This window comes from Argiope bruennichi, chromosome 5, assembly GCF_947563725.1.
Source record: "Argiope bruennichi chromosome 5, qqArgBrue1.1, whole genome shotgun sequence".
Classification (NCBI taxonomy): Eukaryota; Metazoa; Arthropoda; class Arachnida; order Araneae; family Araneidae; genus Argiope; species Argiope bruennichi.
The window spans coordinates 81,377,195-81,395,494 of NC_079155.1; the positions used below are offsets into that span (position 1 = coordinate 81,377,195).

Below are 18,300 nucleotides of genomic sequence, written 5' to 3' on the forward strand. Positions count from 1 at the left end.
TTATATATAAAAAAAACTTTACTTAAATTAATACTTTGGATATCATTTATGTCTTTTACTTCCTAAATATAAAATGGGGAAAAAGAATTCAGAAAAAAGTCACTCTATAAAAAGAAAAAAATACAGTTCTTGTCAAGATTTCGAAAAGCTTTCATAAACAGGCACTTGTATACCATCAAAAACTAAGATTTTTTACTTAAGTCTGAGCTTCACTTATATCAGCAGAATTTTTATTCTTATTAATGTTCAAGTGTCATTCTTATATTGTTCAAATCTTTTCACTGTTTTAAAAAAATATGTGAATATATCTTTTAAAAAACTACAGATTCCAATATTTTGATAATTTCTCAAACACAGTTGTAATAAATGTTGTCAAGAAGATGATGATACTTTTATTCTATAAATAAAAATCACATGGATTTTTCATAAAATTTCCTTTGACACATATGTTTCCAAAAACTGTTTGGTGTCCTTTACTATAATAAATTCCTTACTATTCCTTGTTGAAGTGTAAAAATTTCATTTTTTCAACCTGAAAAACCAGTAAAGAAAGATTTTAATTCCCTAATAGCCTAGAAGTAGAAGTTGAAAAAAAATTATCTTCTGATCTTAAATTTACTTACTAAATGTAGGAAAGAAATTAAAAAATTTAACTGTGATTTGAAATGAGGAACTAATTGCATTTTTAAGTAACACAGATTTCTTCCGTACAGAAAATGAGATTTCTCTTTCTTCATTCTCCGTAGGAAAAGTCAATGTTATCTTTATTGAAGAAGCTTTGGAAAAATCTGCTTATGGGTTTCAATTATATACGTCTGTCAGAGATTAAATATTATTGAATTTTCATTCGATGTATTAAAGCGCGTATTTGTGATGCTGCGAATATTGCAGAACAGATAATTTTTTTTCTCTTTATGTGCAGACGTCAAATCAGCGTTTTATTACTTTTGAAAGCGAGAACATTATTTTTATTATCTTTGTTCATATTTCAGAAATATTATCTTTCTAAATTCCAATTATTTTTATTTAATAGTTTTAAGGCTAGGAAAAGTTAGTCTTTAAATGGAATGAAATGAATTTCTTTATATTCGTCTTTAATCAATCCTTAAGGATACTTTATTTCCTGAATTTCAAGAAAATGTGCTTGTGAGTATGAATTATTTCTTTTCAACTAAGCAACTAATGTAGGAATTATTATTTTCCTGCTCCTTATAGGATTGAACATGCATTGATTTTTAGTTAGATAGAAAGATAAAGAGGGGGGGGAGATGATCGTTAAAATGGTAAGTTGTTATCGAGAATAAATAACATGAAAAATCGATTACAAAACCCCATCATCATAAGCATGAAATGAATCAACTTAAATAAAAATGTTTTAAAAGTTTTTAAAAAATTCTACCTCTCTGATTTATTCAAAATGTAAAGTGACAAAAATAATTACGCATAATTATTATCAATATTGCTGTACTTCTAATCCTACTAGAAATAGCGACTTGCAAAGAAAAATTTAGGAAAGTCTTAAGCACCCGATGGTAAATTCAATTCAATTTAATTTAATTTACTTCTATTAACGTGCTGTTTTAAATCAGCACAAAGGCTATTTTGAAATCGTAATTTTGAATCCCAATCAAAAGACGAGAACGACATCTGAGTTGGCACGCCTTTCTCCAATCTTCAGCACCACAGATTAATAGTCCAGGCCATCAGATTTAAAATATACCAGACCTATATACACGGCGGATCTTCAGAGAAATCAGGTTTCGAATCTGAAGATTTCCAACCCCAAAACCGAGACCTTAGCGCTCTCAGACGATAAAAAAGGGTGCAATGCACTTCGATTGTTAGTACTTCGAACTCAAGTCCCAATTTTAATTGATATACATATCTCCTCTACAGTAGGACTTTCTTAATTCTTCTATTTAAATTCACAAATGTATTTCAATCAAGAATAGAAACGTGATGATGGTACTAATAATAATACTGCTAACGTTATGGCGAAGTAATAGACGCAATTTTTTTTTTTTTTTTTCAAAATAAAAGGGAAAGGTGAAATTTCAACGTTTTATTAAGATTTCTTCACCTCTTTCTTTACCTAAAAACAGAGTTTTTTCTGAGAAAAGTGAATGCCATTCACATTTGCATTAGCTATATAAAATAGAATTTTATGTGGGAAGGCAAATCGTATTCTATATTAATAATAATGTGCGTTTGTTGTCGCTGTACATAAAGGTCAGACCGTTTAACCTGAAGCTACCAATTTGGCACAAGTATATCTTAGAGAATAAAAATGTGCACTTCAGAGCGATTTTTTTAAATTTTTGATTAAAATTTTAATTAATAAAAAATTAGGTCAAATTTTGACGTTTTGCCGCGATGGCTTCCTAAATTTTTACTGTTTAAAAACAAATTTTACACCGTTTTAAAATATAAAAAAATTGCTTTTTTTAATGATACCAATTTAATAATCGTTAGACTTTTTTTTCATTATTGAAAGCTAAATAAAAAAAAATTCTTTTTAATGTCCATGTTTGTGTAGCTCACAAGACTTATAAAAGAAGTGAAATTACAATATCACGTAATTTAGAAGGTAGATGAACGCTATATATCCGTTTTTAGTAGCCCTATGATGTAATAGGACTATCACCATCAGAAAGGTTCATTTACAAAATAAATAGAACTAAATTAAGACAATTAAAAAAAAGAACTTTAATATCAAACAATTTGACGAACCATATGAATGATTCATCTGAAAACAAATATAAACAATATTGCTAGTGAACCAGCTGGTCGCCTTTAGCGATTAGTTATAAGTGAAAGAATATGGAATACTATATGGAATTTCTCTCTGTTTTATGCATAATTAGTCATAATTGTTGTCAAAGTCAGGAGCTTTGAAAATTAATTTAAAACAAAAGAGTCTCATGAAGAACATTTTTAATCTACAGTCGTTGTTGTTGTTGTTGTTGTTTTCTTACACTTTGAATCTTTCTCGCAGTAAATTTGATTATTTACTTTTTTCAGCATAGACGTACATAAAAAAATTTATCTAATAAAAACCTTTGAGATATCTTCTTAGTTGACAAAGACTTTAAAATTTCATTAGAATGCAAATTCGCTTTTCTTTAAGTCGGTAAATAATTAATTGCGAGTGTTCCCGAACACTTAAAAAATGAAAGAGAGAAAGAAAAAAAGAAAAGAAAATAACTACTGCATAATAATGCATTAAATTGTTTCTACTTCGACAATTGCGCCTATTTCTATTCTTAACACGAACGTAACAAGTTTACTTGAAGCAAAACTAATTTATTTTTAATGGATTCCATTTAATTTAAATTCGCTTAGTAAATGCAGCATCGAATAGACGTTTAACTTTTATTATTAATTAATAGCTTTTCTTTTCATTTAGAACGATATAAAATTTAAAAATAATTTTATTAAATATAAATATTGGTTACATTTTGGAGCAAATATTATCAACATGGTTTCATACATAAGAATAAAATAACTATTGCTTACAAATTCTTATTCTGTATATTTTCTTAGGTAAAAATAATATTGAAATAGTTTGATAGGTTTTTTCTTAAAGTTTAAATTTTATCAAGTTAGGTTCCCGCAGACTTAAATGGCATTTAAATGCTTTATCGTTTACAGTATGAAAGATTTAATATTTTATATTCAGTAGAGAAGTAGCCTTTTTCCACCCGAAAATATTATTGAACTGTGATAATTTTTATATCCTTTCAAAAATGTTTTTAAAAATTGTCCTTTTAATCATAGCAGTTTTATAATAGTGCAAATTTTTGTGTTGGAAAATTTCAAAATGTGTGTTAGCTCTTAGTGTACAAATCGACAGCATATTTCTTTAAATACCCAATTTTCATTTTTAATTATTTCTTTCTCCTTTTTATAGAATTCGGGTATCTGATTATTTTTTTTTCTTTACCCATGTAGAATCTTGGATTTATATCAGTAAATTTTGTACTGAGTTTTCATGAAAAAGATTGAACAGAATTTTAATTTCTTCAAGGATTTCCTTTATCTTTTCGGAAAGAAGATTTTAGACCAAAGTTCTTATATTTCTTTTAAAAAGTCTTTTTTTTTTTAAAAAAAATTGAAATTTTTTCTTTCATCAAATTTTTTTTTTTTTTTTTTTGCAGAAAACAAGATATAGTAACTTTTTTTTAATAGAAATGCATAAATATAGTAACAAGCTTCTATAATTTTGCTTATTTTTATCACTTACAGTTATAACTAGATTTTATTTTATACTCTTTTAATTTAAAATCAGAATTCTTTTCTGTAAAATGATAGCCAAAATAAAAACTATCTATTATTTTATTGGTATTGGTATTTATCTGATATTATATTGATGGTATTTTAATAGCATGATCTATATTTTATAACTCAGTTCCAAAAGGAATGAACTACCAATGAATTTCAACCTGATATACTCTCAGGATTATTACAAATTATGAAAAAACTTCGTAAAAAAATATGAAATTCTCTTTATTTAAAGAAGAGGACACTGATATTTTACTTTTACCCTTTTTCTTTTTTTCCCATAACATACCTCTTTTAAAAAAAAACAAAATTGTAGACTTCATTTTATAAAAGAATTTTAGTGCTCTTTCCTTTTTTAGAATTACTATAAATCCTTCCTTTCATGCCTTTTTTGTGTGTGATTTTTTTTAATGGAAGATGTTAATGATTCGAAATTATTCATGGAAGAGATAAACACTACTTAGCCATGAAGCTTCCATTAATACTCGCTGAGGTGTGCGACATTAAATGTTTTTAGCAGAACTGTTTTTTCCTACTTTTCTGTTGAAGTTTTCATATGCAAATGGAGCGAATTAATCACCGGACATTTATTATAGCCGTAATGCCAATTTTAGAAAAACTGACGTTAGTTGTTCTCTTAGCTAAAAACTTGTCTTTCACGCCGTTGATTTTTAGAGCAAAATGGCGCCTTTGTTTGGGAAATATGTTTTATAGATAGAGGAGTCATTTTCATTTGCTAATGGAGAAAAAAATGGGAAATCTTCATAGAAAAAATGAAAGGTTCTTATCACTTCAGTTTGATAAAAAGAAAGGAAGAAAGAGAAATCTTTGTTCTGCTTTTGAAAAAATAATTGGATAAGAGGTCGATTTTTTTGTCACATTTTTTTAAACATTTCATGTTATCTTTTGTTTGAAAACCTGACTTTATGAAGATCTTCGCGCTATAAATTTCCTGCACTATGTTTCTATCAGAAATAATTGAGTTGTAAAGTAAAAGTTTTTCAAATAATTATGCGAATTCTTAAGAGCATGTCAAAAAATGAGAATTTATTTATTTTTAATGTCGGAAGAAAAATTTTAATATATTCATCATCATGTTGCATCATTTTAATATTCCTTAAAACGCATTTTACATAAACAGAAGTTATAATGCTTTATAATTTAGATATTAGTCTCTCTGTGTGGGCTATTATTTAACTAGCTTACAGAGATAATTCAAACCGCTCTGCAGGTTGTAATATTGGATTAAGTGACACCTATTCTAGCTGTTTCTTGGTTATTAGATATACTAAGAAGGAGTTTTTTAATACTATGATATTCACTAATAAAGATTTCACCGAAATGTTAACTTTTTCATTTATAGCTTTGGAATATTTTACTATACAAATATACTTTTGTATTAATTTAAAATTTTAAAATATAATTTTTATATGATGCAAATTTTATTTTCATGCGATTTTTTAAAAAAATTATTTAAATTCCTCAAAATTTATTCCATAACGGTTAATGCATTACATTTTTACCATCCAATCTCAATTTAAATGTTCAGTAGTCTGTTTAATTGTGGAATAGGTTTTCAAATGATAGTTAAATTCAAAAAATCAAATTTATATTTCAAAAATATTTCATTTTCATGACTTAGTATATTTTGCTTAAAACTTGACTGAAGCATTTTGCATTTTAAAATATGATTTTATGAATGTGTAAACTTGATATTATCAAAAAAGATAACAAACTTTGTTGATATATATTGTCACGAAAATGAAAAGAATACTGCCATAAAGTAACACTATATCAGGTTTATTAGCTTTTACCAACTCGTAACATGCAGGCGAAGAATTGACTCCACTTCTTGTGAAACTCAGAATTTATACCTTTACAGAATAAACTAGAATTATAAAAAGTTCTAGAACATTAACAAACGAATAATGAGAAATTCAAATTCAATCTTTAAATGAATACATTTTGGCTGGGATTCGAATCCCCGACCTTGTGTTTTCCAAGCGCGTACTTTACCTCTGAGCCATTTTAACATTTTACCTTTAATTTTAACTATGTGCAGATCTTCCTTTTACAACAATATCTTATGCTGTTTACATGCAACTTTATTTAGAAATGAGGTAATAAATTTAATGAAAAAGCAAATAATACACTAAGTATTCTTTTTAATATGATGATGTTTTTAAGATCTGCGGCCTTTCAGAAAATTGCTTCATGTAAATTCTTTTGCGGACAGAGCAGTACGAATAATGCAATTCAAACCAAACGAAAGTAAAATCAGCGAATCAGCTCTAAGTTATTATCATGTAACAATATTTCAATTCTGCAACGGCTACAAATAGTAAACTCCTTTTTTTCAAAAGGATTTACCACTGTTAAAATTTTTAAAGTCAAAATCCGATATTGTACCATCAAACAAAGCTTTTAAAGTACTTGATTAATTATATATGGCAAAGAAAATTTTCTGTCGCAATTTCGAGATAGCATTAAATAAACTTATTATCTTATAAAATTAACTTCAACAATCCATTTTAAAATTTTAATTCCGTTTATTTTTATTTTTTTTTTCCCTTCGCCAAAATTTTTGTGTTAATAAACTAAATGGAAAAAGGGCTAAAAACAACGAAAGGAAAAAAGAAATAAACTAAATGGAAAAGTGACTAAAAACAACTAAATGAAAAAACTAAATGGAAAAGAGGTAAAAACAATTAAAGGAAAAAATAGAGATAAACTAAATAGAAAAAGTGCCAAATAAACTAAACTTTGCTGAATTAATAAATCTCAGATTTGTTTGAATGCTTCTTTGCAACAACATAATGCTTGAAGTGTTCTAGAATCGGTCACATGAAAAAAATATTTGATATCCTTTAAAAACTTTTGAAATTTTTAAACAGATTTCCATTTTTATTGTTTTGAAATATTTTTTCACTCGATCAGATTTTACATTTCATTCCTTTAATAAATTAATTAATATTTGACTTTGAAATTTCTGAGAAATTTACAAAAGGTTCGTCGAATATATCAAATGCTTTATTGCTCCTAAGAGATTAAAACAGCTATTTGACATTGGAAAAATTTTGAGACAATGAGTAATTTTATTATAACACGAAACAGAAAATAGCGCTCTAAAGTCTTTGTTAATATTATTCAGTTGCGTTTAATTTAACAGGATTCCACCTAATATTGAAACAGAAAGATATTTAAAATCAAAACTGTCTCTTTCTAATCATATTAAAAATTTTCTGAACTTTCCAGCTAAATCTGCTGATTCTTTTTTATTCAAGAAATTTTTTCATCAGTTAAAATTATAAATTTTTACCTACTTCAAAATCCGTTTTGTCAGTAATTTTGTAGTGAATTATTCTACGTTCACTTATAAACTGTTGAGAAAGTATTTTAAATGCTCCTTTATACAGCTTAAACAATAGCTAAATTTCAAAAGTTGATTATTTAATTGGTTGCCCTGCATTGAACATGAATCGAATTATTGCATTTCCTATAAATGAGCTTGCTCGTTCTCCCCTCTACTTTTTTGTATATTTTCACAGCGTTGTGCGATTTTTGTCGTGTTTCGCCTTTCAAAGAAAAGAATGGAGTATGCATTTTTGGCAATATCTCTTAAAACCAATGTACTGGCGCAGTATTGCGCGTTTTGTACTTAATATAGAACATAAGGCTGCCTTTTTAACATTCAGTTGGAATCAAAATTTGAATAAAATCTGTGATTTTACTCACAAAACACCATACCAAGTCTTATTAATCTAAAATATTGAGTTATTCCATAAACAAACCCCTAAATTGACATACTTACAAATGATCCTCCCATCTCCTCTTTTTTAACAGTCCAAAAGTTAATACACATTTATAATTCTGGTGATAAAGCTGCATACCAAATTTCATTTATACAACTCCTTGTGTTTTCGGACTATCGCATTCACCTGCATACGGATCTACACATTTAGACCGATTTTGTCCAAATTTCTATAAATTTTTCTCTCTATAAACATAATATTTCTATTTTATTTATAATTCTATTCTCTCTCTCTCTAGTTCTATTCTAGTCTCTCTATAAATTTTTTGTCAGGATTGTATACTCGATTTCATCGCTCTGTTTTTGAGTTATCCTTTTCATACACAGGCATAACGTAATAACAAAAAAATGAGTATTTTGTACTCTGATGGTATGAAATGTGGAGATTCGTCAAAAGCTCGAAATCGAAATTCTTTGAAGATGATTATAATACTTTCTCTTCATAAACGAGAAAGTATAAATAGAAAGTTTTAGCATATCTTAGATGGTAATGAAAACTAAATAAACAGTAGTTAATAATACTGTCTTCTAAATTTTGCAAAATTGCTGACAGCGCATTAGCATACGGACCCTTCAATCAATAATCATTTTCGCTCTTATTAGCACTGTTTATTTCACGTAGAAAGACAGGTGATTCTATCTTTCCTTCCCAAGGATTCGCTTAGGTTGAGAATCAACCATTCTATTATAGAGTGATTTTTGGCAGATGTCTTCTATGTAAAGACAGTTCCGGAAAAAAAACATTGTTTCGGAAAGGTTTGCCAGCGAAAAAAATAACATAAGAAGAGTAACAGCTTGGCAAGAACACAATAATCAGAATTAAGGACGTGAGCTTAGATGAGGCATTTAGAGAACACTGTATCTTAATGATTCTAAATATCTGAAAGCCATCCTTTTATAATAAACTTGTATTCTAATTTTCTATAAGATATAAATATTACAAAATTTCTAATAATTTTATACAGTTACAAACATCAGTTCCTCTCTCTCTCTCTCTCTCTCTCTCTATATATATATATATATATATATATATATATATATATAAGTAACCAATCTAAAGTAAGAAATAGTTTGAAAACGAAACTAAAATGAAAACGAAACAAAACAGTTTCGAAATCGCAACTAAAATTTATTACCTATTCAAACTAAAACCAAAAAAGAACTTCATAGTATTTAGAGAGCGCAATTGCAGCTACTTCTAAAACACAGATGAATTGATACAAAAGTATTAGAATCAAGTTAATAGGAAAATCAAAAAAATCAAATAAAAACTAAACCAAAAAAAATTATAAAAAATATTAAAAAATTCCTTAAAATTCCTTAAAAAATATTAAAAAAATTTTCCTTTAGTGCTATTTTTTGTTTTTATTGTTATTTTTGTTATTGTAATTTTACTTTGTTGTGGTTATTTTCTTCTAATTTGTTGTTTGTATTTTCCTTTCTGTTAAAATGGTATATCTCTTGAGCATAATTTCAGGGGATTTTCGGGTCACGAGGAATCATTATTAGAGAAATGTCTGCATTTCCTCACAGAAAAAATCCCTTTCTTTGAATCCCTGCCTGACCCTTGAAAAAGTCTTCAGGCCGAATTCTTTTTTATATTTTTTAAATATTTTTTATAATTTTTTTGGTTTAATTTTTATTTGATTTTTTTGATTTTCCTATTAACTTGATTCTAATACTTTTGCATATATATATATAATATACTAATTTGAAATGAAATTGGATTTTTTTTAAGATGACATAAATTTATTTAAGAAAAAGTTTAATAGCTTTTTTTATTTAATTTGATAATAATTTCTTTAAGAAGAATTTAATTGAAGTGCTATATATTTACTGGTTGTAAATATGTATAGTACTTTGTGGTGTGGGTGTGTGTTGCCGCTGTTCAGGGCCGTTTGACCTAGAGCTATCAAATTTGGTGCACTTAAGAGCTATCTTTTTGAAATTTTAAATAAAATTTCAATTAATTAAGAATGATTCGAAATTTTGACCGAAAAAAAAATATTTTTATAACTTTTAAAAAAACTTATCTTTTTTTTTTTTAATTATATTAAATTGATAGTCGTGCAAATTTTTCCTAAAGTTTTAGCAATTTTTTAAAATTGCTTTTTGCCTCATTTCCGACAACAGAATAATTGTTGTTCTGAAATTCCAGTCGTTTCAATATTTTCTTGAAACATTATAATAAATTTTATAAAACCTTATAATAAACGTGTGATTTTTTTCCATTGTTAAAAACTAAAGAAAAGGGATTCGGTTTTATATCCATGTAGTCTATAAGAAGAATAAAGAATTGGTTACAATAATGCGAAATTTAGTAACAGATTAACCGTACATTTACATTTTTAATAGCAATGTGATATTATAGGATTGGTATATATTAGAAAGGTTCATGTACACAATAAAAGAACGTTTGTAAGGCAATTAAAATAATACAGTTTTAATGTCTAGAAAATTTGACGGAATGATGGATATTAAGTTATATCTAAATGATTTAATTGGAATTAAATATAATTAATGTATCCGACGAACTATCTGGTCACCAAAGTTAACTAGTAATTAATAATAGGAATGTGCATCAAATATTTCCGTTTAAACATTTCAAATCTGTACATGTTTATTCTAAAATATATCAAATTTATATATTTTAAAGCCTTTCTTATGATTTTAGAAATGCTTTTATTATTATTATTATTATTGCTTTTTATGAAGAAAAAAGTAATGAATATTGGCAAGAATGTGCATTTAATATTAAATGGCATGAATTTATTTTAAGTTGCCGAATATAATAATAATACTTAAAATTTAAAATTTCTGATAGGAAGAAAATAATTTTTGAAGAACAAAAAACAAATGATATAGTTAAAATTTAATCGATCAAGCAGCTAGCTAAAGATCTTAAATTATCGTGATCGATCCACAAAGATCCATGCTATACATTACAAATTTCCAAATAATTTCAAAATTCAAAAGATATCTTCTTTGAGAAAATGCCTCTCCAATATTTCTGTAGTTACGTTTTTGCACATAATCTAAAATTGTTCTTTCAAAGGAAACACCTACTCGATTATTTCGAAACTTACACCGAAATCATGAATCCAAAAATAACACAGAATGAGAATCTCCACGCATGCTATATGTAGTAACCTCGCTTGTATAATAATGAAGATCGATAAAGCCCACGCAGCAACTGATGAATAGTTTTGATATTGGTAAGATCTAGGAAAATTGCAACATACTGTCTTATTTATAACAACATTTTTGTATTCGATAGGCTCACAACTATAAGATAGCTTGGGAGAAAACTTTATTGAATTAACATGATGCGTCAGAGTTTCTAATTGGATAATAGATTCATTAATTAGTCAAACTATTTCCCATAATGTAATTATTCGAGGACTGTTGTTAGATAGACTTCATAATTTCGGATTGTATTATATGGTAAGGACAACACTAACGTGTTATTTTTTGAATTCCCATTCTCTAACGTATTGTTACAACAATTTTTATTTGGCGTTATTTCTACGATTTGGCGACTGGATAGGACGCCAAACCTTTATTTGAAGTCTTCAAGTTTAACGAAGACTTATTCTTGAGAAAGAAGAAATTTTTAACATGTTCGCTTTCTCACCTCTCCAGGCTATAAATAGCGGCAATTGCTATGTTGGTTTCAGAAATGGCCGAGAAACTAAGCATTATTTTGAAATTTAGTGAGTTTTGAAATAACAATGATCTTTCTATAAAGAGAGTTATTCTATTACAATTAGGTTTTGAATTATATAAGTGTACTTTTACACACATTTCATTATGTCGTTTTGTGCTATGGAATTTGTCCCTAAATTATTTTAATCGAAGAAATGCACCTAATCTAAATGAAAGATGACACATGATGCAACATTATTTAATCCTCTGAAGATCCAAATGAATGATTGATCTTTCATAGGAACAATTTTACGATTCTCAAACTCGATATTATGCCATCAGACATGGCAGCTAATTTCAGGACCAAACGGAAATATTTAAATATAATTTAGAATATTTAAAAAGTAATTAAATTATTTTTCTTTAAAATCGCATTCATTTTCCAGCTGTTAAAACATGAGATGTGTTCATATGAAAAGGAGACCTTAACTGTAGTGGCATTGTATTGAATCCCAGTCATTTATTGTGTCAACCAATAGATAGCGTGATGGTATTCTCGGTTATAAATTGTTGTAGTCAATGGTTTCGCATCGATATTTTCATTTCTGGAGAGCTGTTTCCATGGTTCGTTACATTATGGATTACTCCAGATCAGCAAAAACAAGTTATTCAGTTTCTTTGCGAAGAAGGAGAGCATATTTTATAATGTTTTCACAGAATGAAAGAGATATACGAAGATTAGTTTCTCACACAGTGAGTCATATTCGCTATTAAAATCTCTATTAAACTGTCGATAAACACCGAAACTATTCATCACATAATTCACAAAAAAACTTGATTGGTGGCGAAGTGAAAATCTGGATCCCAGGAGTTTCTACACTGAAGCCATTGACTACCTCCCTACAAGCTAGGATTATTTCTGTGTCGATGACGATTATTTATAATTGCACAATTCCACATGAACTATAATTACAATATTATTATTAAAATTCTTTCTTACATAATTGCAGACTCCTTTTCATTTGGCAACACTTTATGTAATAAATTGTTATCAGCAGAACGATAAAAATTATTTTAACATATAAGATCTTCTATTTTTTGTACACACTTAAACGTCACATTATTGTGCAAAATATCTTATTATGGCAATTTAATCAAGTACTAGTTTCATTCTTCAACGAATTATGTAAAAATTCGAATAGTAGGTTGTCCATATAAATATTTTTAAAAAATCTTAAGAAATTTTACGGTATAGAAATCAATAATTGAATAGATTCCTCCAAATTTTGCAATGCTCTGAATTTCTCAAATATCAATACGATATATATGCTGAAATATGGGAATGTTTTAATTAGCATTTCGTGACAATTAATTAAATTGTTAATTTTCTATAAATTAGGAAACTACGTTTGTGTTATAGGAAGAAATATTTCATTTTGTGTTGTTACTCCTATTAAAAGAAAATACTGTAGATATCTAAATCATTTTGTCCATTTGCTTCCGAGTTGCTATCCTCAAAGATTAATTAAATTTCATTTTTCAAACTATATTAATAACTTATGGAGAAAAAATGAACTTGCCTTTATTCTTAATAATCTTTTAGCGGTCTGTATTTTTTAAGCAGATATTAAATTTAAAAATTGTCTGATGTAACTAATATTATGACATAACTGAAAATGAAACTGTGATAAGAGAACCTCGTGTATTAAAATATTCAATATAAAAGTTATTTTAGAAATTCTAAATTCTAAATAAGCTTTCTTAAAATTTTCCTAATACTAAGAAGCATAAGAAATTTTAGTGTGGCAACACGCTTAAGCTGGAATGAAATAGTACTCTTAGAATTGGGAGATGTGGAGATGAATTTTTTTTATTTAAATAAATAGTAGGAAAAAAACTTCCAATATCATAAAATATTAATTAGAAACTATAAAAACAGATGTGAATTTAGAACTAAACTTTCTATAAAGGTAAAGATGGTTTACAGAAGTGTCATTTACATATATCAATCAATGCTTCAATTGAATTATTGAGTGAAAAGAAGATCTATAAAACGAGACCAAACTACATTTTGAATGTCATTAACGATAGATTTTATAGGAAAACAATGCAAATTTATAAGTACTCTGAAAGATAATGACATATGTAAATGTAGTTTTCTTGAAGCTGAACAAAACTAATTTAGAAAATATTAAATTCACTTTTGGAATGACAGTTGAAAGTCGGCTTGTCTTCTTTAAGAACAATTTCAAGATTCGCTCAAGGTACAATGCTTTTTCTTAGAAATGGATATAATAGGGTCGTATGCAGGAATTATCTAAAAGAATTTGACAGAAGTTTGTAAAAAAAAAAAGTAATGTTATCAAAAATTAGTTTAATTTTTTAAACCTTAATGTAAAACTTTACATTTGGCATAACATGAAGCCTTTATAAACCCCATAAACTGTTCGAGATTGCCATACAAGCCTGGGTAGGATGTATCTTCTTTAGATTTATTTATGTATTAATAATTAAATCTAAAGTAGACGTTATTTATACTATTTCCTTCTTATAACAGTCATAAACATTGACGAAGAATGACACAAAACTTTGAGCCAATATTTGAGCAAAGCCAATATTCATAAGATTATATTTATTTATTTATTTTTCTTTTCTAGGTATCAAGATTATAGAAATCCACCTAATCATACTGATCCATATCAGCTTAACATGAGATATTGGCATATATTTGCTGCGAGGCTCAGCTTCGTCGTCGTCTTTGAAGTAATTAGTTTTCTTTAACACTTTTTTTTTTGTTTCGGAAATTATAGATTTTAACTAGAGGTAGAACTGAAACTTATGAAATATCATTTTTCCTTATAGTCGTCATTTATAGTTGAAAGAAGTTTTCAATTTTTATTATATGTCAACAAACTAATCATAAATGTTATAAATTCTCGATAAAAGTGTTTTATGAAAGATAATATAAATTAAGCTCACTTCGACTAAATACAATCAGATTAGTTTAAGTATTCTGTTAGATGTCTAAACTTACAATGGCCCATCCGCATATCCAAATAATGTTTCTATTCTTAAAAGCATGTCATAATTTTCCATTCAATCTGCTGAAGTGTTTCATATTTGTTACCATCCAAAGCTTGCATCTAGTTTTAAATCAAGATTAATAAGAAATGAATGATTAAAAAGATATTTTTTGATAATACATTAAACATTTAATATGATTAATATTTATAACTGAAGAAATATCTACAATAAATAAAATAGATCAAATAGTATTTTAACAATCAGTTTTAAAATTTCATCATTAGATATTTTTTGAAATGGTAAAGACTATTGTCCAAGGAAATGCTTTATTTTATATTGCATTCAATCTCACATAATCTCTCTTTTTTTTTTCTTCCCTCTTTCTCTCTAGCATTTGGTTTTCTTCATTACCAGCATTCTAGCATACATGATCCCCGACATTCCCAAGTCAGTGCAGCAGAAGATCATGAGGAAGCGCCACCTGGCGAGAGAGGCCCTTTACAGGACAGAAGCAGAAGAAGCTAGGACAGTTCTGGAGACCACAGATGAGACCCTTACGGGAGAAGGTGACAGCGCCATCCTACCTTGCTGACCATAACCACATCTTCTCTCTTTGGCTTACGGACATCTTCATTTGATGCACTCTCTACGTCCTTAGCTGCCTCAGTTTGCATGGCAGAATTTCACTGGTATAGCCTTGATCATTAAAGATCGTGTCAACGCGAAACAGTTTCTTGTAATGTTATTATGCATGATGGACCAAAGCTCAGTGAAGTATGATTTCATGGCACGAGAAAAAGGCAAGCTCGTGCAACGATTTCGACGATTACGATGCTAGTTCTGTTATACAGTACAAGGAAAAAAAATCTCTTATTTTGTATAAACGAACCCTCTGCACAATTTTATTTTTTTGTTAAGTTCAGTTTGTGTGTAATTTATCGACACATTATAATTGTCCATGCTTCCGAAAGCCTTAGGAACATTTGTGTATGAGTGGAAGATACGATGTGTTCAGAGAAAAAAGAATTTATGTTTTTGTTTGTCTTTCGATTATGTTTAACCCTCTTTATGGAGTAAATGAGGGGAGCTGGAATTCTATCAGCTAGATGTTTTTTTTAAATGAAAACTGAACTTGAAATATTACAGACCCATTTAAATTTATTTTAAATGTCAGGTGAAAATTTATTTTGCTCAACTTTTTTGTTATTTCTTTACTGATTTTAAATTTTATTGCAGGGGTGGATTAAATTGATTCATGGTCTTTGATATTAAAATGTTCTTATATATAAAATTATACAGCATGGTCATAAAGTCTTTTCCTCATGGCAAAAATTTATTTCGAAACAAAATTGAATATAATACTGTATAATTTTTTCTGCAGTATTCGCATTTTTAATTTTTTTAGTCCAACAGATAATTGAACTTATGGAGAAATAATGATTTTATGTTCGATTGCTATGCAAATGGTGTCAAGGAAGGAGAAAGCTCGTAAGTTTTTTGATTCCTTGAGTTCGCATAGGCCATTACTATTCATTATCTTTTTAATTTTATATAAAAGACAGTGTGCTTGCAATATCAGTTGAAAATGTTGGTACCCTCTAATTTATGCGAGAATTTAATTTGATTTATACTTGGCGATAATTGGAATACTGCCTTGACATTTTTCCAGCTACCAAGGTTGCTCACATAGAAGTTTACTAATGTAAATAGTTTTAACTAAAAAAAAAGCTTTATAAGCGTCTTTACAATGTATCGAAATAACCATATGCCAAATGATAATAGTATTTTTACAAAAAAAAATGTAATTAGCGAAAGATTTTTTGACCATCCTGTACAATTGACTGTTATTTCATTTTAAAATGGCGCTAAAAATTCGAGTGTAATAATTAATATCATTATGTATTTATTTGCTAATATAACGTTATATTTTATTATAATGCGCTTTTATAATATTTGATTTATTTTTCATATTTTATAATTGATATTACTTTTATTTAACTTAAAAAAATTAACATAATTTTATAATGGCAAACAAATAAATAATAATTTTTTTAAAAAACTAAAAAAAAATCAAAATTTTAATTTAAAAATTTAATTAATTAAATTTTAATTTTGAAAGACTCTTTGTTCAAGCTTTTGCACCTAAATTTTAATCCGCCATGGATAAAATGAAATTCATAACATTTTAATTGCTTTTCTATCGTTATGTGAATTGTTTTTAATAATTTCTATTTTTAAAAGATTTTTATCTTGGTATATTTGGCAAGATTTATAGATACGTCTGTTTGTTAGTTTTACTGAAAGGTTTTTCAGAATTTTGAACGACACGTGAATGATTCGTCTATGAAGAAATAATTCAAGAATTTTTTTTTGTAGTAAAAACAGTTGAATGACATTTGTCTCTAAGTTTTACAGAGGAATCTAATAACAGTCAAATAAATTTAAATTTTGAATATCTCGCATGCTAGTTTTAAGCTTTTATAAATAATCGTATTACTAAAAACTGAAATTTGTAAAAGGCATTTCTACTGATATTTAATTGGTGTTTTTGTCAACTTCTGACAAAAACATGAATTAAAATTCTGGGTTAATATTCCAGTTACTTTAAACATCTGACAACAAAATAACATAGAATATAAATGTTAACAAAGCACGTCAAAATCCCCAAATCTTTTTAAACCATATTTTTAATCGTTATCTTCAATCACACGAATCGTTTTTAGAGATACTTAGTTTCATTTTTCATGTTTCTAAAAAAATGTATAATTTTAAGTATTGATATCGGTTTCTCGGAAATGAATTGGAACTGATCTCGATCATTCTATTAAATACTATCTGACCTTAAAAGAAATAATTCTTCAAACAACATAAATCACCTTTGAATCATAACTGGTGGAAAGATTGAATTATCACAAGATGTCATTCAATGAAAATATAAATTTCCAATAAAATGCATAAGAAAATGAAAAATACATTGTATAATGCAGCTTGAACTTACATATTGCTTCCTATCTTGTTTTTGCACTCTTACTCAAATATTTAATTCCAAGGGAAGCTGAACAATTAAACGGCATATTTATATAAATAAATATAAAGGAAACTTCATATAGTACATTTGTTTGGTGAAATTTTAAAAAATACTTTGAATGAAGCTCTAATTGTTCATATTTATTTAACAGAAAGGAATTCAGTTAACAGCTTAAAATATGTTCTTCTACCAAAAGTCATTCCAAATGACGCAATTTATTTGAGGTAGCTGTTTACAAATTGAGACATGCTTCGGCTTGAGGTGCTTTTTCTGGCAACTGTATAAGTTCAGAACTCTAGAGCTCACAGTTACTGAAGTTTCAAAGAAATTTTAGCTATATTATTATATGAGAAATTTAATTATAATGCATCCATTTTCATCAGATGCTCTGTCTTTTGTTGGCTTCTTAGCTTGAAATTTATATCTCATATAGAATAGACTCAAGCGATAAAATACTTTTTGTTCTGAAACTTAGTTATAAAACTGAAAAAGATATACTTCTTGGATAAAT

At 27.4% G+C, this 18,300-nt stretch overlaps 1 protein-coding gene across 3 annotated transcripts in view; it reads left to right on the forward strand.

The window, feature by feature from the left end:
- LOC129968728 (anoctamin-4-like) overlaps positions 1-15,488 on the forward strand; it is a 255,838-nt gene extending 240,350 nt beyond the window's left edge. For all 3 annotated transcript variants that reach the window (XM_056082911.1, XM_056082912.1, XM_056082913.1), the window contains 2 exons: positions 14,395-14,500; positions 15,153-15,488. In XM_056082911.1, coding sequence (XP_055938886.1) covers positions 14,395-14,500; positions 15,153-15,353 — 307 coding nt within the window. In that variant the 3' untranslated portion in view covers positions 15,354-15,488. The remainder of the gene's footprint in view (positions 1-14,394; positions 14,501-15,152) is intronic.
- The last annotated feature ends 2,812 nt before the right edge of the window (positions 15,489-18,300 follow it).